At 37.2% G+C, this 27,430-nt stretch overlaps 3 protein-coding genes and 1 long non-coding RNA gene across 6 annotated transcripts; 2 read left to right on the forward strand and 2 right to left on the reverse strand.

The window, feature by feature from the left end:
• Positions 1-3,085: 3,085 nt before the first annotated feature.
• LOC131541658 (uncharacterized) lies at positions 3,086-6,536 on the forward strand. Of its 2 annotated transcripts, XR_009271555.1 has the most exons (4): positions 3,086-5,798; positions 5,902-6,016; positions 6,179-6,256; positions 6,359-6,536. It is a non-coding gene; the product is annotated as an uncharacterized LOC131541658 (long non-coding RNA). The 2 variants fall into 2 exon arrangements; XR_009271554.1 differs by having other exon boundaries at positions 3,086-6,016.
• A 3,214-nt stretch (positions 6,537-9,750) lies between these two features.
• Positions 9,751-11,280, reverse strand: LOC131540369 (myosin heavy chain, fast skeletal muscle-like). The gene is made up of 6 exons (XM_058775091.1): positions 10,970-11,280; positions 10,645-10,848; positions 10,434-10,559; positions 10,177-10,347; positions 9,927-10,031; positions 9,751-9,855 (listed from the first exon to the last, which is right to left on the reverse strand). The coding sequence occupies exons 1-6, from the start codon at positions 11,174-11,176 to the stop codon at positions 9,751-9,753; spliced, it is 918 nt and encodes a 305-aa protein (XP_058631074.1). The 5' UTR covers positions 11,177-11,280.
• Positions 11,281-15,473: 4,193 nt separating this feature from the next.
• Positions 15,474-22,429, reverse strand: taok3b (TAO kinase 3b). The gene is made up of 8 exons (XM_058776203.1): positions 22,304-22,429; positions 20,589-20,825; positions 19,835-19,963; positions 19,431-19,634; positions 18,461-18,700; positions 18,104-18,316; positions 17,128-17,310; positions 15,474-17,019 (listed from the first exon to the last, which is right to left on the reverse strand). The coding sequence occupies exons 2-8, from the start codon at positions 20,772-20,774 to the stop codon at positions 16,858-16,860; spliced, it is 1,317 nt and encodes a 438-aa protein (XP_058632186.1). The 5' UTR covers positions 20,775-20,825; positions 22,304-22,429; the 3' UTR covers positions 15,474-16,857.
• A 220-nt stretch (positions 22,430-22,649) lies between these two features.
• On the forward strand, positions 22,650-27,150 carry m17 (IL-6 subfamily cytokine M17). 2 transcript variants are annotated; one of them, XM_058776224.1, is made up of 3 exons: positions 22,650-22,768; positions 25,245-25,390; positions 25,930-27,150. In XM_058776224.1, the coding sequence occupies exons 2-3, from the start codon at positions 25,292-25,294 to the stop codon at positions 26,386-26,388; spliced, it is 558 nt and encodes a 185-aa protein (XP_058632207.1). In that variant the 5' UTR covers positions 22,650-22,768; positions 25,245-25,291; the 3' UTR covers positions 26,389-27,150. The 2 variants fall into 2 exon arrangements, with proteins under 2 accessions (XP_058632207.1, XP_058632206.1); XM_058776223.1 differs by lacking the exon at positions 22,650-22,768 and adding an exon at positions 22,813-24,902.
• Positions 27,151-27,430: the final 280 nt, after the last annotated feature.

Genomic DNA, 27,430 nt, shown 5'->3' on the forward strand with positions numbered 1-27,430 from the left:
TGCATTCCAAGTCTTCTGAAGCCATACGAAGTCTTTATGAGAAGAAGAAAGCAAAACATAAGGTTTTAATCGCTGAAAATGATCCCGCTCCGTTAATGCGCTCACATCTTATTAAAAAAGATACTCCCGTCCCGTAGCATGACGCAATCTGTCACGAGACACACAAGAGCCAATAGCCTGTCAGAACAGCATAACGCAATCTGTCACGAGACACACAAGAGCCAATAGCCTGTCAGAACAGCATAACGCAATCTGTCACGAGACACATAAGAGCCAATAGCATTTCACAACCAAGGCTGACGTAAGGCTTCTTCTGGCGGCATTTTTTGAATTCGCGCACAGACTGCAGCATACAGGATTAACGGCGGACAGAGACGGCGATCGCGTCTATTCCGCTCACAAATCAAATGTTTTAACTCGGAAGATATTTTTTTGAATAAATTATGACGGTAGTTGTATCTGCCTGTTATATCTTGTGTTTTATTGACAAATGGTAGGTTTAGGGGCAGGGGTTGGGTTATGTGCTCATAAATGTGTAAATAATGTAATATAAATAAAACTGTTGTGGCTGTTTACATTGAAAAATCACACCCCAACATATATGCAATAATGGCACTGTTATTACCCAATATATCATTTAATTATGACGATAAAATTCCCAGTATGGCGTCGGCATATTGACGCTAAGGGTTTCCTATTTAAAGCAACTGAGGACCCTGCAAGTCGAAAAATGACGCTAATAGTTATATCTAATGGTCACAGTTCTTTGTTAATCCACACACTCAGCAGACAGTTTTATTTATTTAACGGTGCTGTTAGTGGTGACGAGTTTACAAAATGTACAGAATTGTTTAAAATTTATTGTTTGATGAGCATGTGCTCACTACATTTCAGGAAAATGTACCATATTTAAGTGTTGAATGAGGGATTGACAGTCTAAAGTTTCACCAGTGAAATGCTGACCAAAAATCAACATTGATTCAATATTTGTCATTTCAACACTGAAAAGCATTGAATTATCAACATTGATCCAATATTATTTAGCATTGAATTTTCAACCTCAACCAAAATGATGATTCTGATGGAATTTCAACACTGAATCAATGTCACCTTGCTATCTGCTATAGATGACATATAGATGAATTGTAATTTTAAATAATACAATTTAATTACAATTTATTTATTTACTTTTATATTTATTAAAGTTCTGTTTTGACCCCTATAGTAGGTATTTTTGTTTACTTCCATAATATTTGAGGGAGGGGGCACAACAATACAATCCTGCTTAGGGCACCCATTTGGCCAGCAGCAGCCCTGTTATCATGTGACATAAGATGCCGTGCAGTTCTTTTATTGACGAGCAACATGCTCATATGGAGTTTCAGTGTTTCATTTAAAAAGGTTATTCTTGTAACTCATCCATCCAAACAGATGCATAAAATGATCCTTGACATAAACGGCAAGCAACGTGAATGTGTATCTATGCACCGATCGTTTTGTCCCGTCTGTACAGCGCCGCATTTCAGTCGCGCGTCTCTCGCGAGAGTGATCACTAAAAGCGCGTGAGCGCCGCTGTTTAAACTTCAACGGTTCACGGTGTTGAAGTTTTCAAGCCATTAAACAAATATCTATCTAATATTTTTCCTCTTCCGCCGTCGGTGATGCAGGGAGTCTTGTGATTTGTTGTCCAGCCAGCCAATCAGAATTTAGCATCCTCATCTCTGATTGGCTGGAATTATGGCATATTGTAACGCTGGTTTGTGTTGAGCACGCGAACCGTCTGCACTTGAGAGCGCACAGGGCTGGTATGAGAGGAGCAAGAAAGTGAAACGTTGCGCATGCGAAAGGGAACGTCTGCGCACATCCAAATACTTATTTTAAATGCAAAATAAATTTTTGTTCGCTCAAAATATTTTCTTATCTGCGAGACGCACATTTCTCCTCAAAACTTAGTTCACGCGTGTGCGAAATGCCTTTTTGCACGCTCAAAATGTGATCTTGTGCGCGCAGAAATGTGACCGAAATCTAATCCCATAGCTGACTGGGCTCAGCGCTCGGGAGAACGACGATTACATTGGTAAGTGAGAATATTAATTATTTTTAGCTTATTTTAATCACGTTTACACAGACCCTTGTCATTTTTAGTTAGCATAACACGTTTCTTTCAAGAAGTTAAGAAGAAAGGTGGTTTATCGCGTTGTCCAGGCCCGCCGGGAGGTTTGTCATTTTTAACATCCCTAAAGTATCTTGATAAAACTGTTGTGAATTGATCAATAATGCGGGCGAGAGTTCATGTTATAGCCTAACGTAATATTTTTTTGCCCTGTAGATTGTATTGGACCTATGCGTTGGCCCGGATTAACAAAGTTCAGTCCCCTAGGGTGACCACATTTGAATTGGTCCTCCCATTAAAAAAATTCAGGAGCACCTTCTGATCAATAACGAAAATTAGCCTTCCCATTACAAGGTAATATTTGACTCCTTAAAGTGATTTACAGGGGCATTTTTTGTAATGCCATTTGTTTTCCTTAATTTTATTAAAGGTAGGCTGTGTCATTGTCAAATTCAAAAATTAATATTTTCCCAAAATTTCTAATAAAAAAAAAAAAAATAGAATAAGAGCAGGTAGAATAATAAGAATAAATTACTAATCAAAAGAAATCAATATTAACAAAATTAGTTTCCACTACAAAGGTGGCACAGAAGAACACAAAAGTGGCATGTAGGTAAATTTACAGACATTTATAGAGGCTCAGAGGTGGCATGGATATTTTAAATTCATAACAATGTTGTGAGATTAATGTTTTAAATATAAATATAAATTTTGAATATAGAGCTATTGTTTGATTGAAATGATTTAAATAACTGAAATGACACTTTAAACATAAAAATAAAACGGTGGTAAGTCACTGATTTTATCATTGAATCATTCATTTAATTGATTCGTTTAAATGGCTGATTCATTCAGGAACGTGACCATCTTTATGAATGGGTAATTGAATCACTGACTCTAGATTAATTTAAAAACGCAGTTCATTCATAAATGAAACACCGCTGTGTTTGAATGGAGATGCGCAGCGGCTCAGATGTGACTGTTTGAAACTATTTTCCTTGACTAAATAGAGCAAAATCAGTCAATATTGTTAGTCATACAATGTACATCACTTTATATTAATTTATTGTTCATTGAACTTTTGTATTAATTTAATATCATTTACAAACTCCCTTAATAATCTTTAAAAGCTGTTCACTTCACTTCAGTTCATTGCAATCTCACAAAGCTCTATAATAATCAATGAAGCTCTACACTGCACAACAAATCTCTTATTTACACCCTGTCTACACTTTGTTTAACCTGACTACATCAGACTTCGTACTTCCGCTCAATTTCAGTTCGCTTCTGTACTCAGTCTGATATAGCAAACCAGCTCCCAGATTATCTCTGGCTCCGCAGCAGCCGGGCCAACCAAAGAATAGAAGGCGGGCTGAGAGCCGTGACGTAGACGCTAAGCGCCAAATTTGGGCAACTGTTTAACTGTTGGGAATATAAAAAATAAAATCGGAGTGTCTATTTAAGTGCAAATAGCGGTTGTTGGCAGAGGCTACTCCACCCACAAACATATGTTTGGGATAGTCAAATTTGCAAAAGACGATTGTCAGTCGTCAGAATTAGTGGCGCAGGTGGTAAAGCGTGTATCACACTCATTTTGACACGATCGACCGGGGTTCAAATCTGCCTTTTGGCGAACTTTTTTCTCCCTTTTCAAATTTCAAATCACATCAGAAAAGCATTTATTTTTTAATAAAAATGAAGGAAATAATCAAAAAGTTGAAAATAAAGTATCGGGTAGGGTTAGGGTAGGTGTAGGGAGGGCTTGTCCCAATAAACTGGCATCCATTTAATAATCTGAAATAAAATTTTAAAATTACACTCATTGCATACTGTTTTATAATGTATTACAATGCTGAGGTGCAGATAATTGCCACTATTTGCAATAAGTAATTAGCAGAATATCCTGCTATTTTAACATAGAATAAATAGAATCTAAAGCTATTTGCACTGTGTAAATAGCATATCACTAAACAATACTGCTATTTTCACTTATCTACCGGCAAGGCGATAATTGACCATATGCACAGAGCTCTATTTAGAACTTCCGGATAAAGATAAGCCAGCTCGTAATCTTCCGGTGAAGCTCATTTTATATGTGCTATATATAGGTAGAGACTCTCACAGAAACATCTCCTGCCTCATTCTTATCAGAAACTGAGAAACAAAATAATTGCAACATTGTAAATAATGATTGTAGAATTAACATACAGACAAATAAACACTATCATAACTGTTTAGGCAGTTAGGTTAATCTCTTAAACGACGTAATGGTATTCTCGATTAGTCAATATCTTGCCTTCAAAGCCATGAACACATTTTTAAAATCTTATAAAATTTTAAGTCATTTATTGTTTCTCAACTCTGTGTGGTAAAATTCCCATTATTAAAGTTTCCGTTTTCATTCATGAAGACAACATGAAGAAATATGCTAAAAACATGTCTCGGCGAAAAATAGACTTTTTAAGATGAAAATGAAATTACCTTTATAACCAAGAGATGGCAGTATAGGATCACTCATTGGCTGCAGCTGCCATTTCAACTTTGTTTTTCATGTCTTTTGATTTATTATAAAATAAATATTATAACAAATTTAGTACTTTGTGGCACTGAGTATAAAGTAGGCTATAGCAAGTGCAGGAAGTCACAAATTCACAGTAAAATACAAATTAAATAAGTTGGTATAACAAATAAATAATGCATTCAGTATTTTGAAATGTTTAGATTTAATTTAAATAACTAGGCTACATCGTTTAGTTTATCCAACACAGACCTGTAGTTTTGTTAGTCTGAATTTAGTCTGAATCACTTAATGCACAGCTTTATTTTGACATCGGCTCCTCAGGTGATTCATTCCGTTGCCGCTGTCAAACATAACAATTACTCGCGGCATGATTTAACGGATTCCCTCGCATAAGTTTAACATTCGCATTTTCTCATTCCTGAAACGGAATATGTGGAAGTTTGGTCATCTTAGACAAACAAAACTTTTCTCCTAAATGTGAATGGATTATGTAGAGAAACCGAGTAAAGGACGCTGTTCTTATGGCACAGTACACTTGACCGGAAATGACTGAGCTGGCTTATCTACAACCAGGAAGTAACTGTGCATAAGGTCAATTGTGATTGTGTCCCCCGTTATATGATTGGCTTACGGGTACACCAATGATTTTAAACTTCAGACAAGCGCCCTCCCATGAGAAAAGTAAACGCTTGTCAATTATGCCCTTCCAGACTCTGTCTACGAAGCAAAGCGAAGTAGCAGATTTTGGTATTACCAGGCTACACTTTGTTTGTTATAACGAGAGGATTTGTGAGCATGCATAACTCAGCAATGAACAAAGTATTTTGAGCAGCTAGTGGATTCTGATTAACATTGCATTCAAGGAATCAACATATGTCTACGATACATTACTCACCACTACACAAACACGCAAGTTAAAATATTTTACAATTTTAAAGGTCTAGTTATTATCGTAATCACTTGGTGCCCCCCTATTGGCTGGTACCTCAGGGCACTCGCTTAATCCCGTCTATGGATGATCCGGCCCTGCCTATATGTATAGGATAAGATGAAACAAAGTTTCAGTCAAATCGCTGTCAAACTGTCGTTATAAACATGAATTCAAACCAAGAAGAACAAAGAGAGAAGCTGATGGAGATATTTCCATTTTTTCAGTGGATAACTGTGAGTATTTGGTGTTTGCAGTTATAGTATAGTGAAATATAAGTATTTGTTTTGCTGAAGTAATTGTATATTATTCAAAACACACTGTATTTGGTTGTTGTAGATGTTCATCTATCTCAGAGAGCACTGTTAAAGTTTTAGCTCCACCTTATCAGAGTGCTGAAAAGTGGAAGTCAGAGGAAACATGACCAACCTGCAGCAAAACAATAACACAAAAGGTACATTATTTCTTTTTCCTAACAGTACCAACTGAAACTTATCAATCAGCTAATCTTAAATTACTGATATCTTCTTCTTTTTTTTTCTATTTTCCACCTTTTATCATGCACGTTCTTATGATTGATTGATAAATAAATAAATATTTTGCACTGTCACTGCAGGTCTTGACTCTGGAGTGCAGCATTACTTGTTTGGTCATCTACATTCAGATGAAAACACCACACTTCTCTCTAATTCAAGTAAGTTTTAATGTAATTGTGAGAGATTCTTTTCTATTTCCTGTTGTACTGTACTCTCCATAGGTCTAATAAATGTTTATCTGACTTGTATCCCCATTTTAGGATGTCAAGTCTACTCATCGCAAAGAGAGTTAGCATCAAAATGGATGTGTCACTGACCAATAACACAGAGATGCCAGAAGTATCTGTTTGCAGTCTACTTTTTGTTCAGTATGGAGCATGAAAAATCCATCACTCAGTTAATTTCAATCATTACTATTTAGCCCTTCCCAGTGCTGAAATTGTCATTGGTCCTTTGTTTTTATTGTTTAAATGCTTATCTGAATGTAAAATTAATATTTAATGCTTATAAATAAATAAAAAAAACAATACAATGGTTAGTCTTTTAGCTCCCTTTTCAGAAACATGTGGTTCACCATCTTTCATGGGTTACCGAACTGGGGGTCAGACTACTTGACATTTATTTAAGGTAAAGAGTAATGACCTGGTGGTGATATGCAAAATAAGAGTGTCATTAATATACTATTTGATGACAAATATTTCACATTCTAATTTTACTTATGTATTTATTTTTTTTACTTATATTTGCAAGTTAACATTGAATTGTTTTTTTGTTTTTTGTTTTTTTGTGGTTTCTAGCAATCAACATATATTTGTGACTAACATGTTGGATAGGTGAGTAAGGAGGAGGGGGTTGAAAAAACAATATTTTTTTTTGTTGAAAAAACAATATTTCGGAGAGTGCTATTTTAGGTTGACAGGTAAAAATATATAAATAAATAAAGAAACATGGATTTATGTTAATCCCTGTAACTGTTGCACTATGAATTGCTGTGTTATACAGGTGCTGGTCATATAATTAGAATATCATCAAAAAGTTGATTTATTTCACTAATTCCATTCAAAAAGTGAAACTTGTATATTATATTCATTCATTACACACAGACTGATATATTTCAAATGTTTATTTCTTTTAATTTTGATGATTAGAGCTTACAGCTCATGAAAGTCAAAAATCAGTATCTCAAAATATTAGAATATTACTTAAGACCAATACAAAGAAAGGATTTTTAGAAATCTTGGCCAACTGAAAAGTATGAAAATGAAAAATATGAGCATGTACAGCACTCAATACTTAGTTGGGGCTCCTTTTGCCTGAATTACTGCAGCAATGCGGCGTGGCATGGAGTCGATCAGTCTGTGGCACTGCTCAGGTGTTATGAGAGCCCAGGTTGCTCTGATAGTGGCCTTCAGCTCTTCTGCATTGTTGGGTCTGGTGTCTCTCATCTTCCTCTTGACAATACCCCATAGATTCTCTATGGGGTTCAGGTCAGGCGAGTTTGCTGGCCAATCAAGCACAGTAACACTATGGTCATTGAACCAGCTTTTGGTACCTTTGGCAGTGTGGGCAGGTGCCAAGTCCTGCTGGAAAATGAAATCAGCATCTCCATAAAGCTTGTCAACAGAAGGAAGTATGAAGTTCTCTAAAACTTCCTGGTAGATGGCTGCGTTGACTGTGGACATCAGAAAACACAGTGGACCAACACCAGCAGATGACATGGCAGCCCAAATCATCACTGACTGTGGAAACTTCACACTGGACTTCAAGCAACATGGATTCTGTGCCTCTCCACTCTTCCTTCAGACTCTGGGACCTTGATTTCCAAATGAAATGTAAAATTTACTTTCATCTGAAAAGAGGACTTTGGACCACTGAGCAACAGTCCAGTTCTTTTTCTCCACAGCCCAGTTAGGATGCTTCTGACGTTGTCTCTGGTTCAGAAGTGGCTCGGTAGCCCTTTTCCTGAAGACGTCTGAGCGTGGTGACTCTTGATGCACTGACTCCAGCTTGAGTCCACTCCTTGTGAAGCTCTCCCAAGTGTTTGAATCGGCTTTGCTTGACTGTATTCTCAAGCTTGCGGTCATCCCTGTTGCTTGTGCACCTTTTCCTACCCAAATTATTCCTTCCAGTCAACTTTGCATTTAATATGCTTTGATACAGCTGTAAGCTCTAATCATCAAAATTAAAAGAAATAAACATTTGAAATATATCAGTCTGTGTGTAATGAATGAATATAATATACAAGTTTCACTTTTTGAATGGAATTAGTGAAATAAATCTACTTTTTGATGATATTCTAATTATATGACCAGCACCTGTATATTGCTTGTCATTGTAAATGCTAATAAAAGTGTCTTAAATGATCACACAACTCCTTGATGTCTTATGCTTATAGTTATTTCAGTTTTTCTAGTGATAAAGTAGCTATATGAGCTGTTTACATCTTAAAATTTAATTAAAATTAAACAAAAATTAAATCCCAAAAATGATCTCATGATGGGAAACCCCTAAAGGGTTCTATATAGAACCCTTTTTCCTGGCTACAAAGAACTCTAAAGGTTTCTTTTGACTGAACCCTTTAAAAGGGTTCTATATAGAACCTTTTAGGGGTTCCAAATATTTAGCACCTGATAGAACCTTTTAAGTTTCTATATAGAACCTTTTCTTCTAAGAGTTAAAATGTGCAGCAAGATAGTGGGGACCAAATTTATGAACATATTGACCAGGAAGGGCCATTTAGTCCTTTCCGATGTCGCCTACCCATTGTGTACTGAATTTCAACTGCTTCCCTCAGGAGATATAAACTCCCTTTGTGCAAATCAAATAGAATTATTTTATGCCTGCTGAATAATGTTTTTAAATGACTTCTTATAAATGTGTGTTATTTAGTGTGTGTTGTGTTGCTGTTTATGTATGTATACTGTTGTGTACACAAAGAATTGCCTTTAAGGATGATAAAGTTAAGTAAGTTTAATTTACTTTTAATAAACTTTTTTGCTTGCATGAGTGGAGGAAACCTTAATGAACAAGCTTTTTTACATTATTGACAGCTATTATGTGTATTAGAATGTTAGAATATTTCAGTATTTAAGTGTAATTATTTTAAAAATCAATTCATTAATTTATTTGAGAATAAAATTGCTCTGAAGATCACTCCAAAACAAATGTCTAGTTAGCACAGATTTATTTCAAAATGAATATTACATGTAAATCTACTGAATAATCATATTATATGACTTCAGTAGAGGCTCCCATCAGGTTTGGGGGTTTCACTCTTCTTTGGCCTGAGACAAAAAAAAAATGACATACAGAAGTCATGTAAATACTCAGTACATTTTTCAAGCATAAGCTGAATGCTGCATGTTTCTTCTCAGTAAATGCAAGAAAGCATTTACTTTACTGAGTAAAGATTCGCATCTGACCTTTCCAGCATCACGGCTCTTGGCTCTGAGCTTGTTGACCTGAGACTCAGCAATGTCAGCACGCTCCTCAGCCTCCTCCAGCTCATGCAAGCCTCATGTTGCCATGCTCCTCCTAAAGAGTAACATTTTTAGTGTGTTTGTTAACTAAGCTGTGGAACATCAGTTATACTGTTCCAGTACATAAATTACTAATTAATTAATAATCAATGTGTCAAAATGTTCAGATTTATTTAACATACCGCCTCCTCAGCCTGCCTCTTGTAGGCTTTGACCTTCAACTGCAGCTTATCAACCAGATCCTGAAGTCTGTTGATGTTCTTCTTATCCTCCTCAGTCTACAAACAATAAAAAAAAAATCATAGATTTGTATGGATAAACCTATGGATATGGTAGAGTATGATCATACCTGATAAGACAGCTCTTTCACTCTCCTCTCATATTTGCGGACACCCTTAACAGCATCAACTCCACGTCTCTGTTCTGCTTCAACTTCAGCCTCAAGCTCACGAACCTTTGATAGCACATAATAAATAAGTGAACTAAGGTTCCAAGATGGTGCTTTAATTTTAGGAATACATGTAAGCAACATCTTCAAGAGATTTTATCCTAAAATTATATTTTATATGAAAATAAAATTCCTTTAAAAAAAGATTTACCCTGCTCTCCAACTTCTGAAGTTGTTTCTTTCCTCCCTTCATGGCCAGATTCTCAGCCTCATCCAGACGGTGCTGCAGGTCCTTCACTGTGACCTCCAGATTCTTCTTCATCCTCTCAAGGTGAGCACTGGTGTCCTGCTCCTTCTTGAGTTCTTCTGCCATCATTGCAGCCTTTTGCATTAATATAGATATATATTAGATTGACATTTTAAGTACACAAGTGTTTTGTGAATCATTTGGCAGCTACTGTTTCTCACATCAGTGATGGCTTTCTTGGCCTTCTCCTCTGCGTTTCTGGCTTCCTGTACAGTGTCGTCAACTTCACTCTGGATCTGAACAAGGTCAGACTCAAGCTTCTTCTTGGTGTTCAGGAGACTTGTGTTCTGCAACATGGAAAGCATCAGTATAAACATTTTAAACAATGCTCTCAATTCCCTTAACTTCACTGTGAAAACAACATGCCCTAACCTGAGAGTGAAGCAGCCCAACACGTTCACTGGTGTCCACCAGCTCTTGTTCAGCCACTTTGCGGCCTCTCTCTGTCTGCTCCAGAGCAGCTCTCAGCTCCTCAATCTCAGCTTGCATCAGAGTGTTTCTGCGCTCCACCATTGCCACCTGCTCCTTCATGTCTTCCTGTCCTCTCAGAGCATCATCAAGGTGCAGCTGGGCATCCTGAACATAACAATAGCATTACAGTAAGCTTTTGATGTGCTCTCTGTTGGCCTTTCACTTGACATAGCTTTGATTATACAAACGTATTAATGCACCCCAAAGCCAAAGAGAAGCCATATACCTTGAGTTGTCCCTGAACGTTCCTGAGCTGTTTCTGGGCCTCAGAAGCTTGGCGATTGGCGTGGCTCAGCTGAATCTCCATCTCATTAAGGTCTCCCTCCATCTTCTTCTTGATTCTCAGGGCATCATTCCTGCTCCTGACCTCAGAGTCCAGAGTGCTCTGCATGGATTCAATGACTCTCTGGCTGTTCCTCTTGATCTGCTCCATTTCCTCATCCTTCTCTGCAAGCTTCCTGTCAATCTCACCCTTGACCTGGTTTAGCTCAAGCTGGACACGGAGAATCCTGGACTCCTCATGCTCCAGGGTGCCCTTTGATAAATAAAAAAATATATATTTACATTTCAGATTGAAAATATGCTCATCCCTCCTGGGGTGGTGCCGCTCTTCTTTCTAGAAATATGGCACATAGTCTTAGAGTTCGTATTTGACTAACTGGAGCCCAGATCAGGAAGCAGACAGACTGGCTAAACCGACCGTCTGCTAGCCGCCTCACGTCACAGAAGTCAGTTAATTTTTAGCACATAGAAACTTTTTCACCTAGATATCACACTATAGAGACTGTGTCTGCTCCCCGAACTAGAAAATACAGAAAACATCCAAACCAAAGTAATAGTAACAATTTAATTGATGTTCAACAAATAAAAAAAACTATATAATACAGATAAACACATGATAAAGCTTGGCTTATTGAATATTAGATCCCTTTCTTCAAAAGCACTTTTCGTAAATGATATTTTCACTGACCATAAACTAGATGTGCTTTATCTGACAGAAACCTGGCTAAAACAAGATGATTACATTACTTTAAACGAGTCTACACCCCAAGATTACTGTTACAAACATGAACCGCATCCAAAAGGTAAAGGGGGAGGTGTTGCTACAATTTATAGCAATATTTTCAGTATCTCTCAGAGGTCGGGTTTCAAGTATAATTTGTTCAAAGTAATGGTGCTTCATATAACGTTATCCAAAGAAACAAGTGTTAATGATAAATCCCCTGTGATGTTTGTACAGGCCACCAGGGCACCATACAGACTTTATTAAAGAATTTGCTGATTTTCTATCAGAGTTAGTGCTGGCTGCAGATAAAGTCCTAATTGTTGGTGATTTTAATATCCATGTTAATAATGAAAAAGATTAGTTGGGATCAACATTTATAGACATTCTAAACTCTATTGGTGTTAAACAACACGTGTCAGGACCTACCCATTGTTGAAATCATACTGTCACATGGAATTGATGTCAGTGGCATTGAAATTTGGCAGCAGAGTGATGATATCTCAGATCATTATCTAGTCTCCTGTATATTCCATATAGCTAAAGCTGTAAAGCCAACTCCTTGTTACAAATATGGTAGAACCATTACCTCTACCACAAAAGACTGCTTTATAAATAATCTTCCTGACTTATCTCAGTTCCTCAGCATATCCAACAGCTCAGAACAACTTGATGTTGTAACAGAAACTATGGACTCTCTCTTTTCTAGCACTTTAGATATGGTTGCTCCTTTACGCTTAAGGAAGATTAAGGATAAGAGTCCAACACCGTGGTATAATGAGCACACGCGCGCCCTAAAGAGAGCAGCCCGGAAAATGGAGTGCAGCTGGAGGAAAACAAAACTAGAGGTATTTCGTTTAGCTTGGCGGTAAAGTACCCTATCCTACAGAAAAGCATTAAAAACTGCTAGATCTGATTACTTTTCGTCTCTTCTAGAAGAAAACAAACATAACCCTCGGTATTTATTCCATACAGTGACTAAATTAACGAAAAATAAAGCATCAACAGGTGTTGGCATTTCCCAAGAGCATAGCAGTAATGACTTTATGAACTACTTTACTTCCAAGATCGATACTATCAGAGATAAAATTGTAACCATGCAGCCGTCAGCTACAGTATCGCATCAGATAGCGCACTATAGACCCCCTGAGGAACAATTCCACTCATTCTCTACTGTAGGAGAGGAAGAATTGTATAAACTTGTTAAATCATCTAAACCAACAACATGTATGTTAGACCCTATCTCATCTAAACTACTAAAAGAGCTGCTTCCAGAAGTCATAGATCCTCTTTTGGCTATTATTAATTCATCATTCTCATTAGGATATGTCCCCAAAACCTTCAAATTGGCTGTTATTAAGCCTCTCATTAAAAAAACACAACTTGACCCCAAAGATCTAGTTAATTACAGACCGATCTCAAATCTCCCTTTTCTGTCAAAGATACTAGAAAAGGTAGTATCCTCACAATTATATTCCTTCTTAGAGAAAAATGGTATCTGTGAGGAATTCCGGTCAGGATTTAGACCGTATCATAGTACTGAGACTGCTCTCATTAGAGTTACAAATGACCTACTTCTATCATCTGATCGTGGTTGTATCTCTTTATTAGTTCTACTGATAAATCAGCGAGCTCTTATCATATTATAGTCCTCCACGTCCACTGCGTTCTCAAAACTCTGGCCGTTTGATGATACCTAGAATATCAAAATCGACTGCGGGCAGCAGATCCTTTTCCTATTTAGCACCCAAACTCTGGAACAGTCTACCTAACACTGTTCGGGAGGCAGACACACTCTGTCAGTTTAAATCTAGATTAAAGACCCATCTCTTTAGCCTGGCTTACACATAACACACTAATACGCTTCTATTATTCAAATCCGTTAAAGGATTGTTAATTAGATCAACCGGAACCGGGAACACTCCCCATAACACACGATGTACTCGTTACATCGTAAGTAGAATGGCATCTATGCTAATATTTGTCTGTTTCTTTCCTATTCTGTTTCTCAGTCCATATCCGATCAGATGGTGGATCAGCACCAAGAGATGATGTCGACAGCCCTGATCGTCAGCGGAGACCAGAACACCCAGATGAGCCCCAGAGACATATCCCCAGTGAAGACCTCGATTAAAATACAATAAAACTAAAAAATATAACTAAATAACTAAAAATATAATAAAATACCTAACTACATAATACTATTATTGTTAGAAACTGCAACAAAATAAAAATAGAAATAGAACTTTTGAACTGCAGGTTTCGTCTGGCCAGAGGAGAACTGCCCCCCTGGGATTACACAAGATTTGTATTTTAATGAAAACCAGTTCGAAGGGAGCATTGTTTGCTTTTTGGGTTAAAAGAATTTCTTAATACGAAATTCGAGTGGCATGACAATTAGAATAGACTGTACAGAAATTGCAATCTACACGCTAATACACACTATACTCATAGTCACGCAATGCTGATGTTGTTAACATTAATAAGTTGAGAACAAAGTATAACAATAATAATAATTTACACGGTTTAATGTGATATGAGCTAATCAAACTTTATAGATTAAATCACCATTGGTAGCACAATTTATGGTAATTTTTTTTCCCTCAGTTGGTCAGAACAAATGTGGCAGACATGTTACTTACTTGATGGCAATATTTGGTCATATATTCCAAAACGTAGGCTAGAATCTGTGATTGCGAAGTACAGTAAATATCCACACCGGTGCGGTGACTGACTGCCACACATACTCTTCAAAACATTAGATTCATCTGCGCTGGAGCCATGTCGACTCACAACCCCACGCAAGGAAGATAATTCCGCAAAAAACTGCAATTCCAGGTTTTCAAACAGAGATGGCGACAAAGAGGCAAATCTCTGTGGGCAGTTTTGGAGAGAACAGTAAGAAGCTTGTTCTCTCCTTCAGCATCTCTAAAGCAATTAGCAGATTTTCTGATAGACAACATTCTACTGGAGACTGTTTAAAAGTCGTGTGAATCTATTCTAAGAACTTTGGAAGTTGTATTAAGGACAAATGGTGGTTAAACACCTTGATAATGAAATACTACCCACAATATTTCCCAGATGTTCACATTATTTTTCCAAAACAACTTGTAAGTGTATATAATATAAACAATAGCCCTACTAGGTTCTGTATTACAGTTTTCCTTATTTTCTAGGTTTTTTTACATTTACAAACTAACAAACTTTAACTATACACTAAACATATTACATAAAGGGGCTGAGATGAGGGAGGAAAAAGTGCTAAAAGGTAAATCAAAGGTGCTTATCTGACCAGGATGGGAAGCCATAAGTACCTTGAACTGACATGGAGAGGATAGGATATCAAATAAACAACATCTTTTATCATATTTACAGTTGCTTAAGGGCAAAATGAACTGTACTACTGAATAGCATACACTAGAAAACACACAGAAAGGCAGATCTTTTGTTTAATTAACATCAGCAACTGCAATAAATTAATAAATAAATAGCCTTGGCCTCAGTCTATAACTTTTAAGAAACTGCTCAATATATCTCAGCATGGCATTAGCCAATCAAAACTTCATTGTGTTTATTTGTTAAAACATCACAGCAGTTTAAACAATGGCTTTGTTGGAGAAGAGGCCTTAAATGACAGTAACAGGAAACCATCCCGATGATAAAACATTTTGAGACACTCATGAATAATGAGGGTAAAGGTCGAGAGTTTATAAAAGATAGTAGTTGGTCAGGCCCAAAGTATCTTTTATTACACACTACAAATCTGCCTATAAAGTACATGTTGTTGTGAAATAAAAATCGAACTGAACCCCTTCTACTAGTTGCTGGAGTGGTGTCTTTCTTAAATGACAGCAAGCCATGAACTCTGTTACACAGAGATTTTCGCATTATAGCTCCACCAGACATGTAGGCTGTCACGTGATGCACGAGAATATAAGTTACTTTCTATTTTACTTACAAAAATAAGTTTGCATTCCTCTGCCTTCTCTGAACAAGAGTTCCATAGATCTTTGTTGGCAATGATTGATCAATACATATGTAAACCCTATTTAGGTTATCATTTACAAATATTTATATAAAATTTGTACAACACAAATTGCAACATTTTCCCTGTACAAGAGCAGTGATAAGTCCACATTGAATGAATCACAATTTAACAAATTGTGCAAAATAAGGAAAACAAAAACATTCATCAACATAACTTAAAGGCATTTGGCAATTTGGCGGGTATTTATATCAAAGATAAAGCTTATGTTCAGTATCAATAGCCATGAAAACAAAACTGCTATGACCACTTTTATTTGTACACGGCTAAAATCTCTGACAGATTCATGCTCCACTTCACAACCTGAATTTGTCTTTTAAAGTGCATGCAATAATACCAGTAACTCTGACAGAACTGATTCAATGTAATAAATCCACATCCTGATAAAACTAATGCCAATTAATTTAGGATACTGAACAATAAATACATTTTTTGTTTTTTGATCTTTTTTGACCTTTTTCTAAGTAAAAAAGAAATAAAGCGTGGGTTCCACAATATGAACTTAATTAAATGCTCTTAATGTATTCACCATATTTTAAAATCAGACACTGCTTCAAAATCTGCTTCTGCGTAAAGTTTTCATCAACGGTTGTCACATTCTCTGTGATACATACAAAACAGCTAATAGCCACGGTGAAGACGCAGGACACATTCTACAGTCGCAATGTCCTTTGATGACACCAAAGGCATTTCACACTTCATATCCACCTTACATGATGGGATCATACTTAACATATCAAAGTGCTTACTTGTAATAAAATATCCTGAATTACTAATTTAATACCAAAAGTGGGACAATGGCATGGAGAAAAGGTCAGTTTGTCTAGATATTTCTTCTTGGTTTATGAGCTCAGTGATGCAACACCAAACCACTTTTGTGTCTGTGGCTGTTTAGTTTCTCCTCTCAGAATCTCAGCAAAGTTCTCACAGCCGATATGAGTTATAAGATATTGATCCAGCATTGTCACTGTTTGGGTGATCTTGGTAAATCCAACAATCAGGGACAGTGCAGGCACTATGTGTCCAAGGACATCAGTGTTGAACAGTCCCTTAGACCTCTGTTGGATCATCTGGCCTCATCCTTGGGAAAGTCAAATGAGGCCAAGCTTCCGAATCCTAGCCGCGCGCTCTCAATATCAAACATCTCCAGTTCTCGCTCCTGACGCTCAAATAAATGCTTGATTTTTTCAGTTCGTTCCTTATGAAGTGAGGCCAGCTCTTCTTCAATCTGTGGGCAGAGGTGTTGGCAGACTGTTTGCTAGGTATTGCAGGTGTGATTTATTTACCTATCCTATGAATTTACTATAAAAAAAGAAAAAAAAAGAAAACAGCTCACCTTCTGTTCCAAGTGAGCCCGGCGCAAGGACGCCTTCTGTTCTAACTTCTGCACCTCACGCTCATGTTGGGCCTCCATCTGCGCCTTCGTTTTGTTCTGGTAGGCATCGAGGAGCTCCATCTCCTGATGCAGCTGCTGCCTTAAAGCCTGACATTCAGCCTCCTGCTCTTCATCTAAACGTAACTGAGAGAGTTTCATGCTGCAATTATTATCTGATTGGGTTTATTTTATTGTAAGCTAATTAAAAAATCATTTTCATTACTTGAAATAAAATAAACATTAACTGAAATTAAAAAAAACAAAAAAACATTTTCTTTCAGCTAGAGAACTACAATAACTAAAACTAAATAAATTAAATGCAACAAAATGACTAAAACATTAATTAAAATTGAAATGAAAATTTAGAAATAAAGTCAAATTTGAAATAACAAAAACTTTAATAGTAGCTAAATCATAGATAGTATTGAGTAATGAGTCGTCTTCTATAGTAGTTAACATTGATTAAAAACAATATTGCACATATAAGCAGCAATATAACACTTAACAGTAAGATCAGTTTTCATTTGGAAAACTGGTCGTGTAAGTAGATTTTTTTGCCTTGGTTGTGGAAATTCATTTCCCTCCATAGCCACTAGAGGGAAACCTCACAAACAGTCTTGGCCAGTAGCTGCTGCTTCTCACTGGTAAGAGAATTGTGAGAAAAGACCTTCTGACTGAATATGAAAACAATTTCTATTGTATCAGGTTCTCTCCACTTCCAAAGAAGCAATGTGATTTTTTGTGTGTGTGTGCGTGTGTGTGTGTGTGTGTGTGTGTGTGTATGTAAACCCTAAACTAACATACTCAGCGAGTACTGTATGTTTCAACACATTCATCAGGTTAAGGGTCTAAGATTCGGGTTTATAACCTATACAAGCACAAAGTGTGTGGTTTCAATATTAAAAGGATGTTTTCCTCTGGTGACTGTGTACTTTACCGATTGAGAGGCCATCATCTCATTAATGCTTTGCTCATATTGTTCTGCCAGCTGTGCGAGCTTGCGGGTCTGTTCCTCCTTCAGAGACTTCAGGATGGCTTTGTGGTCACTCTTGGGGGAGACCTCCAGCTGATGGTTCCTCAGAGCTTTGTACTGCTTATTTTGCACCTTACACGTATCTTGGAATTGCTTTTTGATCTGCATTTCCAATGTCTGTAATGAGAGGAGATTAATGAATCATACAAAGGCTAAATACAATTGTGCTTTTGGCTTTTCTATTATCTCTTTTTCATGTCCATATTCTTTCCTTTATATTTTACGTTAGTTCTACCTACTATTACAATTTGTGCAGTTTACCTTAAGGTTCCTGGGCTGCTGTCGGCGTTCCAGTGCATGCTTCCTGTGAAGCTCCCTCTGGCGTCGACTGTTGTACTCCTCCTGGTTCTCCAACTCAGTTTGATGCTGGTGGCGCATCAGCTCAAAGCGTAGCCTTTGTAAGGTTTGTAGTTGCCGTTGTTCCAGCTCTTGGGTGGACTCATCCTGCCTGATCATCAATGCATGCTCCATTTCTTTTTGTGTCTTCTTCTTGTTAAGCTCCTTTAACACAAAGAGCAAGTCATTTATGATTAATATTTTTAAAAAAAGGATAAGGTTTTTAAAAAGAGCTTTGTGTTTTTGTTGGGTTTTTTTGTAAACAGATTTCAGACTTGAAATAGCAGAAGATACAGTGATCAACAACACCATATATCACTATATATTATATACACACACTACCTTTCAACAGTTTGGGGTCAGCGAGATTTGTTTTTGAAAGAAATTAATACTTTTGTTCAGCAAGGATGCGTTAATTTACTTCAAAGTAATGGTAAAGGCTTTACTGTCAAAATGTCACACAAGATTTGTTTCAAATGTTCTCTTTAACTTTCCATTCATTTATGAATCCTGAGAAAATATTCTACAGAAACACAGTTTAACAAACATTTTAAGCAGCAAACTTAATTTTCAGTTTTGATAATAATAAGAAATGTTACTTAAGCACCAAATCAGCATATTAGAATGATTTCTGAAGGATCATGTGACACTGAAGACTGGAGAAATGGCTGCTGAAAATTCAGCTCTGCCATCACAGGAATAAATTACATTTTAAAATGTATTAAAATAGCAAACACAAGTAACATACACCCAAACTTTTGAACGGAAGTATATATATGTATATTTTTCTTCAAACAATAACCTGGATATCACTCAGAGGTCAAAATCTCAAAATTTATAAGAACAAAACAATGTGCTTGAGACATTCTTTGTTGTGAATCATATTATTTCTTGCCTCCCGCATTTGCTCTTGCTCAAACTCATGCTTCTTGATAAGGCTTCTTCTTTTTAGAGCACGGCAGCTCCTTTCGTAAACCAGTCTTTGCTGGTTCAAAAGCTGGGCCTCCTCCTCAGCCTGGGAGCGCTGCATTGTTTCCTTATGCCGTGACAAGCGCTCCTGTTTCTCCTCTTTTGGTGTATCGGAGTCTTCATTCATTTCCTATTGTATGTAGAACAAATTACATGATTTTTACTGCAAAAATAGAATATAGCCATTTATAGGTAATATGAAAAATTAGTCTGATGTTGTTAAGGGCACTGTGACAAAGAAGGCCCACTAAAAATTCTCATTGGGCCCTGAAGAGTGGGGTCTTGGGTTTGTACTGTGTTCTGTGAATGTATTGACTGTACTGATCTCACCTCTTTCATTCTTTCTCTGCATAGTCTGTACTGCTTTTTCTGTGTGTCCAAGAAGGTGGTCAGTTCCTTCTTCTGCTGGACCAAGATCTGTTGCTGGATTCTTTTTTCCTCAGCTGCCGAGGCTTTCAACTTTGAGAGACAAAAGAAATAGCATCTGGTTTTGCAGCATTAACCACTTACAAATTAATCATCTAGGCCCAAAGGAGGATAAGTATCACAAAATTTCACTGTGGTCAGCTATGCATTAGTAAACTCACAATATTTTGTCGTCATGGTGATTTGAGTCATTTCATTAAAAGACTACTAGTGAAAATCTGTATTTATTTTAGTTATTACAATTTATGAAAATACATTCAAACTGCAGAACTTCTTTCACCTTTTGTTTTAAGCAGTACTCAAGCTGCATGAACTACACAAGTTTGTGTAAACCTTATGTTCATGTTCTCCAACATGATTTGAGACGGAAGCAAGAACATCTGACTGCCTGTACAAAGGGGTTCATGTGATTGTTTGATATCACTAAATTCTGGAAACAGTTAAATATTTCATAATAACTTTAATTCATAACATCTCATTGTTCTACATTTTTCAAAATGTTAAATTTCCAAGTTGAAATTAGATTTTGCATTCCAGGGTTTTAATGCCTCTGGACCCCATGGCTTGTTCACCATATATATCGACTTGCAGACAAAAATGTGACATCCTGTAAACTTTTCATGACCCTGTCCACAAAGTGTAAAGTAGGAGCGCACACCTCCTTGTCCAGTTGTGCCGCTTGCTTCTTGGCCAGCCGCTCCAGTTCAATGTAGGTGTTATTGGCCTGGGTTTCCACTTCCTTCTGCAGCCGGAGCTTGTGCTCATCCATCTCGGCCTTTAGCCTGTTCTCCAGGGCGATCAGCTGCTTCTGGTGCTGCCGCCGCATGCGCTTATACCCTGACATCTGCTCGCGCGGCACAACTTCCTGCTCATGCTCCTGGATCTGCTCACTGACCTGCAAACACAGTGTGTTGGGGGTCAAAGGTCAAGTAAGGCAAGCGAGAAAATTAGTGTTTATGTTCTCTTTTCAACTTTTAAACCATAAGATGAATTGTAAGCTCTTTAGATAACTGTAAGTTAGAAGTGTTCTTTAACCTTATAATGACCAGTTCTGTAAAGTAAGTGACTTTCTTGTCATTTCTTTAATATTACTATTTATTCAGAATTTTTTAATTGTAAAAATATGCAACCATATATCATTTATTATTATATAACCAGTGAAAATGAGTGTATTATGTAGAGAGATTATGTATATAATGATCTGCATTGTTTGATATACTAGGCCTTTAAATTTTTTATAAAATGTTTTCAGTTTCAATACTTTTTTGAAAATGTTTTTTGTTCACAACTAGCATGATGTCACAGAACGGATTGATTTTTTTTTAAATCCATGTTTTTAAGAAATATCTATGTATAAAACTTTGGACAACAGGCGCTATTGAATACATGAAATGTTATGCATAATGTGTTTATCAATATAAAAATTTTAGGTTAAAACTGATATGCATGCATAAAGAAAAGTAAACAATATATTGTGATTTCCCTGTTTGGTGTTTCACTATAATCATATTATAATTATGATTGGTTCATTATAAATGATCCTGTGGTGTGGTAAATTCATTTAGAAATTAAAAATATTCCATGTAGTTTGTCATTTAATATGAGATCATAAAAACTGCTTGCATACAGATTTTCAAAATAATAATAATAATAATAATAAAGTCATTTTAGATGTTACATTTCAGCACATGTCAGCTACCAGATATTATGAAGCCTGCCTTACACATTTCATTGAGCAAAACAGGTATTAAACAGCTACAGAGGCCATGTCAGGGTAGATCTCACAAATGGGGAAGACCTCGTTATTTTTTACCATGGGCATCTGTTTTGTATTAGCATTTAGCTTCATTTTACATCATTTTACATTGAAGAAAAAATATAATTTCATAGCTAATCAGCTTTATCTTGATGGGTTGAACACACTGTGCCTGAGTGAAATATAATGGCCATAATAGTGTCACTGACTGAATCAAAATGCAAATATGCTGTTTTAATGATTAACTGAAACTCTCTCTATATATGTGTGTGTGTGTGTGTGTGTGTGTGTGTGTGTGTGTGTGTGAAAAACGTCTTCCTTAGTTTGCATTCTACAAATGATCTATATGAGGAGAGAGAGAGAAAACACTGTACATCATGTACAGCTCCAGAAAAGAGCTCCGAATCCCAACAAAATGAATATCTTTACTACAACAAAAATGAAGCGTAAAATAAGCCTGCACTCCGGAGACAGAAAGACATGGGGGGGATGAAAAAGCGCTTATTAACAGGATGTGGTTGCCATGGCTACTGATGTGGGGTTGAGTGGATGACCATGGCAGGCCTGCATTTCTTATGCAAAAACGGCGAGCGGAAGAGGAGAGATAGGCTGCCTACCAAAGATGCTGGTGTGATGATGGCAAAGCGTTGGCGAATGCTGCTGCTGCGATGATGGCGAGCCCGGCTCTTGTGAAAAGAAGAAGGCCGCAGCTCTGGCCTGATGTCCCTGTCTCCAGCCTCATCCCTCACGCAAGCATGCTTCTGCAGGGGGGGAGGAAAAGACGAAGTGAGTGGGGGTGGGCGCTAACCGAGCGCCCTGCTGCTGCTGCTGCTGATGCTGAGGATGAGGATGATGCCGCTGCGTCTCCCTGCTGCCCGCATACAGCCTGCTGCTTCCAGCGCATCCTCTTCAGCCTTCATCTGTTACTGGCGTGTGTCGCTCACGGGCATCGCGATGGATGACGCTCGGTATGGCGAGAGCGGGAGTCCGGAGCCTCTCTTCAGACTAGCGGCTGCACTTCCTGAGAAGAAGAAGGAGGAGGAGGAGGAGGAGGAGGAAGCAAACAGATCCGGTGGGATAGAGTGAGTTACGCAATGCCTACAACGGGAAAGAACGCGTGCGCGTCTTAAACTTTTAACGTTTCCAACGCTACGCCCTATAAAGTGCACTTGCTGATTGTTGTGCTAATTTGAAAAAGTTTTACATGTAAAGAAAACAATAGTACTTTTGAGAATCATGATGCACTCATAATTAGTGTATTTTCTGTCTTCTGGAAGCTAAGCTATTTTACATACAATACTAAAATATAAAATATCCTCTCATTTATATTTCATTCATACATTTTCATTTCAATTATACATTTGATACTGTACTGTAAATGTCAGTTAACACAATTAGAACTTTAATGGTTGCACTTTTAAATACACAAATCGATAACATGACAACTGTTGTTGTATTTTTACAGTTCTTACACAATATCAAGATTCCCCTCATTGAACTGTAAGAGAGCTATATGCTCCCTTGTTACAAATTATCATTATTCTTAGCTCCGTTGCAACAAGATCAGATTTTACGTAATTTTGTTGAGGTGAAAAACTTAAATAAGCAATTATGAGAAATACTTGAAGGAGACTGGGGGATTTCCTAAGACTGTCAAGTAAAGCATTTCCTGTGTGGTTTAGAGGTTAAGAGAAATTGTCTTTGATCTTTTTTGTCCCTAATAAAAAAACAGACCTGTCTGCACGAATACTGCTGAATTTACACAGTCTCACTTCCAAAGAGTTGGCGAGAGTTGGTAAACATTAGAAGGGGGTGTCTTGGTAGAAAGTGCCTCTATACTGTTCTCAAGACTGGGCTGCCACACCCACATCCAAACCCCAGGATGTTAAAACAACAATACCGATACAGGGGAAAGTGACCACAGTAACCACGGCAAATCCAACACTTCCAGTTTCTCCTCCTTCCCATGACACTTTACCTATAGTGAATGTTTTTTGGTAAGAATTGTGGAAAGTACCAGGTACTTGTACAACTACGTTTACCTGTGTTTTGCTGAGAAGACACTGATTTCCCCTGTGACTTACCACATCAGTGTCACACTTATGCAGGAACAACAGACTTCTTACCCAAGAAACTACATTTATTTGCCTAAGTGTATGAATATATTTTTACAGATGTGGCTGTGAGATCAGCCTTTAATTGGAGGACTATAGTAAGTTTGTGCAAGTTCTAAACTTTTGGCTCTGGGGATTCCCTTGTAGGCCTGAGTCGTAAAGATTCAAAATAAAGCTTAGCTCAGTTAATATCAGATGCATGTTTTTGTCCACTTCAGTCATTCTGCATGCTACAAAAATGCAATTGCATCACACAAAAGTTGAGTAAAAGTTCAGCAAAGTCTTTGTCATCTTCCTTCCTTGTCTGAACTTGATAGGTGGCTGAAATTCCCAACTTTGTGCTTTTGCGTCAAAAGATCGAAAGGTATCAGTGAAAATCTAGTGTTGAGAAACTATCTTCCTATTACAAGACCACTTCCTGTTCAACCAACAGGCATAGAGTTCAGAGCAAGGGTGGATGAGCGCTGTTGCTGGATGGTGGTTCCTTTTCTAATTTTTGTTGTTTTTGACATGGTTTTGACAAATTTAGAGCAATATTATTGACTGAACATGATGATAAACATAATGTAATGGCAGAAAAGTCTGATCTCAAAATCCAAGGGTATATCTGCCTACAAATGTTAATAAATAAAAGTAATCTGCTTATTTAATGTTATCCCAAATACACATGGCATTGTGCAACACAAAAATCTTTTTAAGATATGAGAGGTAAGAGTAAAATCTCATGACATTTTTGCTTGTCTGACATCAAACGTAAATCAGCTATGACAAATAGACATAATTGCTCAACCTATCCAGACTCTGCATCACGTAAGGAGATACAGCTACACAAAAACTGGGTGGCAACTAAAGAAGGAGGGAACATTACACATAGTACATGTGATAATGAAGACGCAAACGAAAAAAAAAATTCTGGGAACTCTTGTTGCCTCAGAAAGCTGGCCGCGTCATTTCCTTCCAGTGACAAATGTGTGGTTTCAGTCTTTAAAAACTTTTTCAGAGTTGTGATCATGACCAGTTTGAAACTTTGTCTGTGAACGGAGAATGAATTGTCATGTTAGGAACATGGTCTGCCTGTCTCAGAGATCACAAGCAAAATTCAGTAAGTATTACATCCACATTGCACACATATAACAATATGCTTACAGTCATCCTTAACAATGGTCAAACATGGAACATTGTTAATGCTGTGATTTGATTAATAACCCAACTACAATATACTTAAACAAAACATGCATATTTGTTAAAGTATGTTGCATTTGATCATTTACAATGTATACTGATTATATATATGTGCACTCATAAGATGGACATCTGGTCATTCTGACAGCAGGGAATGTGAAGCTAAAGATCTACTACTGCATCTGTGAAAGGGTCACCATAAAATATGAATATGTTTGGCGAAACATGACTTTAATTTTTTTTAATTATTATTATTATTCAGGAATAATCCTCCCTGTCCTCATCTTGATTGCTTTTGTGCATCCAACAATGTCGTGCAAGAATGAGAACTGCAGCCAGCATCTTCACCGTAGTCTGAAGCTCACTAGGATGATGAGCAAAAGGACAGCAGAGTTCTTAGAATTATATGTAAGTACTCTCTTTCTATAGTTACTTTTTTGAAAGTATAATTGTTAACCTTGCAAACGAAATTTACGTCAGTGGTCCTAAATCAGTTGTGATTGGTACAACAAAGAAGAGATGCTCTGACAATGTGAGCCTAATATGGTCAACAGTTGCTTGGGTGGTTTCCACATACAGTGAGGTGATTCCTTCCATTGACAAAACTGGGCTGTTTTGAGAGTGGGTAGAAATATGTGGGAACTGTAAATTTAGCTCTTTGACAATGTATACTGTACATGAATAGACATAAAATGTGGAAATGAGTCTTTCAGATGAATAGTTAAATATGGGTTATGCAAAAGACAGTCATGACACTGAATAGGGCTAGGTGACACAGAGTGGGTTTATTTTCAATAATTAGTTTCTGCCTAGGCCACTGGTTCTTAAGCAAGCCCACTAGGGGGCCTCAAGATGACTTTATGATTTATCTTATGACAAAACAACTAAAATCAAGATTGATTGATAAGAACTAGGGTTTTTATAGACTCTTGTCTGCTCTCATTCAGAAAGCCAGTCAAGGAGATTCTGGAGACCTGATCTGTGATGTGCAAATGGACAATGTACCAGTATCAACCATCTCGGGCCAGACCACGTCGGAGCGCATCTTGAGTGTTTATACCCACCTGAAAGAGTTTCTTCCTCACATGAAGACAGTGATGGAGCAGCAGAAAGACTTAAATCCTCCAACAAACCCTGTGGCGGAGGGGCTTCACAGTATGATTACACATGTTCGCCACATTGCTCTGAGGGTGAACTGTATCTTACAAATCCTGCAGCCAAATATACCCATTCCTGAGCCAGCTGAAAGGCCAACGGGAATTCCCCCTGCGCAAAATATTTTCCAGCAGAAAGCCTATGGATGCATTGTCCTGTCTCGGCTTCAGGAGCTCCTTGGTCAAGCAGTTCAAGAACAGAAGTCTCTTAAGGGGAAAATGTGCAGAAAGAGGACCAAAAATGGTTCTTGACATAAAACAATATTGACGTAATTTATTAATATTTATTTTTGTACATCTATAACTGTTGAAGAGATGCCCAGAGTATGTTTTTGTTGATATATTTATTAATATAATTTATTTTTGTCCTAACTGTCATATCCATATACTGTATGTGGGCAAAAAGTGAAGTTATACAAATTGATGTTTTTTGGGGGGGTTTTCCTCAAATGGACAAGAGTGGTTTATGTTATTTGGCTGTCATAGACTGTTGTGGTTCCTTGAATTATTTGACAGTAAAAATATTTTAATTTGATTTAGCTGTAAACTATGTTATATATGTCATCACAGGCAGTTGTTTTGATTACAAGGAAATTTGCAATGATTACCTGTGATGTCACACGTTAGCCATATTGGCTTTTGTGGTCAATGCTAACATCTATAGCATGACCTGAATAACCTAGTAAAATGTATATGTCTGAGACATCGCCTTCAGTTGAGACCATTTTAGAAGACAGGAAGTGCAAGAGACTGATATCAGCTCATAATGACGCATTCATTTCACCACATCAGAAAGGGGAAAAAAACTGGCTAGCCGTCTCCCCTGTCACAAGGTATGAGTGTATGTTTGTGTCCATGTGAGTGAATCTCAAGCCATTCCCCCTATAATTAACGGACTGTGGTCTGTACATTTCATGAATGCTTTCTGTGAATGTCGTGATTATGAATGTATGTATGTATTTTGATATTTATTTATATGAACCCAGTATTGCATTCAAAATAAACGAAACAAAAATAAATTCTGTTCTTGCTCTTACGCTGTGTACAAATGTCACAAAGTTACACACATGGACATTCAAAAGTGCTTCTTCCTTTCTTTCCATTGAGTATATTGCTGACACTTTAAATAACAACAAAATCAACAGTCATATTTTATCATAATAGTAATATCATAATGCCATATCACACCAAAGAACATGCAAAACTACATAACCACTAAGGACACATGGTATAAATAATTAATGTTAAATGTTTTGTCTGATTTATTAATTAGATGTTGTGAGTGGGTGATTTC

This window comes from Onychostoma macrolepis, chromosome 05 (assembly GCF_012432095.1).
Source record: "Onychostoma macrolepis isolate SWU-2019 chromosome 05, ASM1243209v1, whole genome shotgun sequence".
Classification (NCBI taxonomy): Eukaryota; Metazoa; Chordata; class Actinopteri; order Cypriniformes; family Cyprinidae; genus Onychostoma; species Onychostoma macrolepis.

What these genes read in the sequence shown, in the direction of transcription:
- LOC131540369 (XM_058775091.1), bottom strand. Translation starts at nt 11,176, where the DNA reads ATGGAGCAGATCAAGAGGAACAGCCAGAGAGTCATTGAATCCATGCAG. An exon ending in TTCAGAAGTTGGAGAGCAGG is followed by an intron (nt 10,032 to 10,176) that starts GTAAATCTTTTT and finishes GTGCTATCAAAG; the next exon opens with GTTCGTGAGCTTGAGGCTGA. An exon ending in TGAAAGAGCTGTCTTATCAG is followed by an intron (nt 9,856 to 9,926) that starts GTATGATCATAC and finishes TATTGTTTGTAG; the next exon opens with ACTGAGGAGGATAAGAAGAA.
- taok3b (XM_058776203.1), bottom strand. Translation starts at nt 20,774, where the DNA reads ATGTCAGGGTATAAGCGCATGCGGCGGCAGCACCAGAAGCAGCTGATC. An exon ending in CGGCACAACTGGACAAGGAG is followed by an intron (nt 19,964 to 20,588) that starts GTGTGCGCTCCT and finishes TGTCTCTCAAAG; the next exon opens with TTGAAAGCCTCGGCAGCTGA. An exon ending in AGATGATGGCCTCTCAATCG is followed by an intron (nt 17,311 to 18,103) that starts GTAAAGTACACA and finishes AAACTCTCTCAG; the next exon opens with TTACGTTTAGATGAAGAGCA.
- m17 (XM_058776223.1), top strand. Translation starts at nt 24,845, where the DNA reads ATGAATTGTCATGTTAGGAACATGGTCTGCCTGTCTCAGAGATCACAA. An exon ending in GAGATCACAAGCAAAATTCA is followed by an intron (nt 24,903 to 25,244) that starts GTAAGTATTACA and finishes ATTATTATTCAG; the next exon opens with GAATAATCCTCCCTGTCCTC. An exon ending in CAGAGTTCTTAGAATTATAT is followed by an intron (nt 25,391 to 25,929) that starts GTAAGTACTCTC and finishes GCTCTCATTCAG; the next exon opens with AAAGCCAGTCAAGGAGATTC.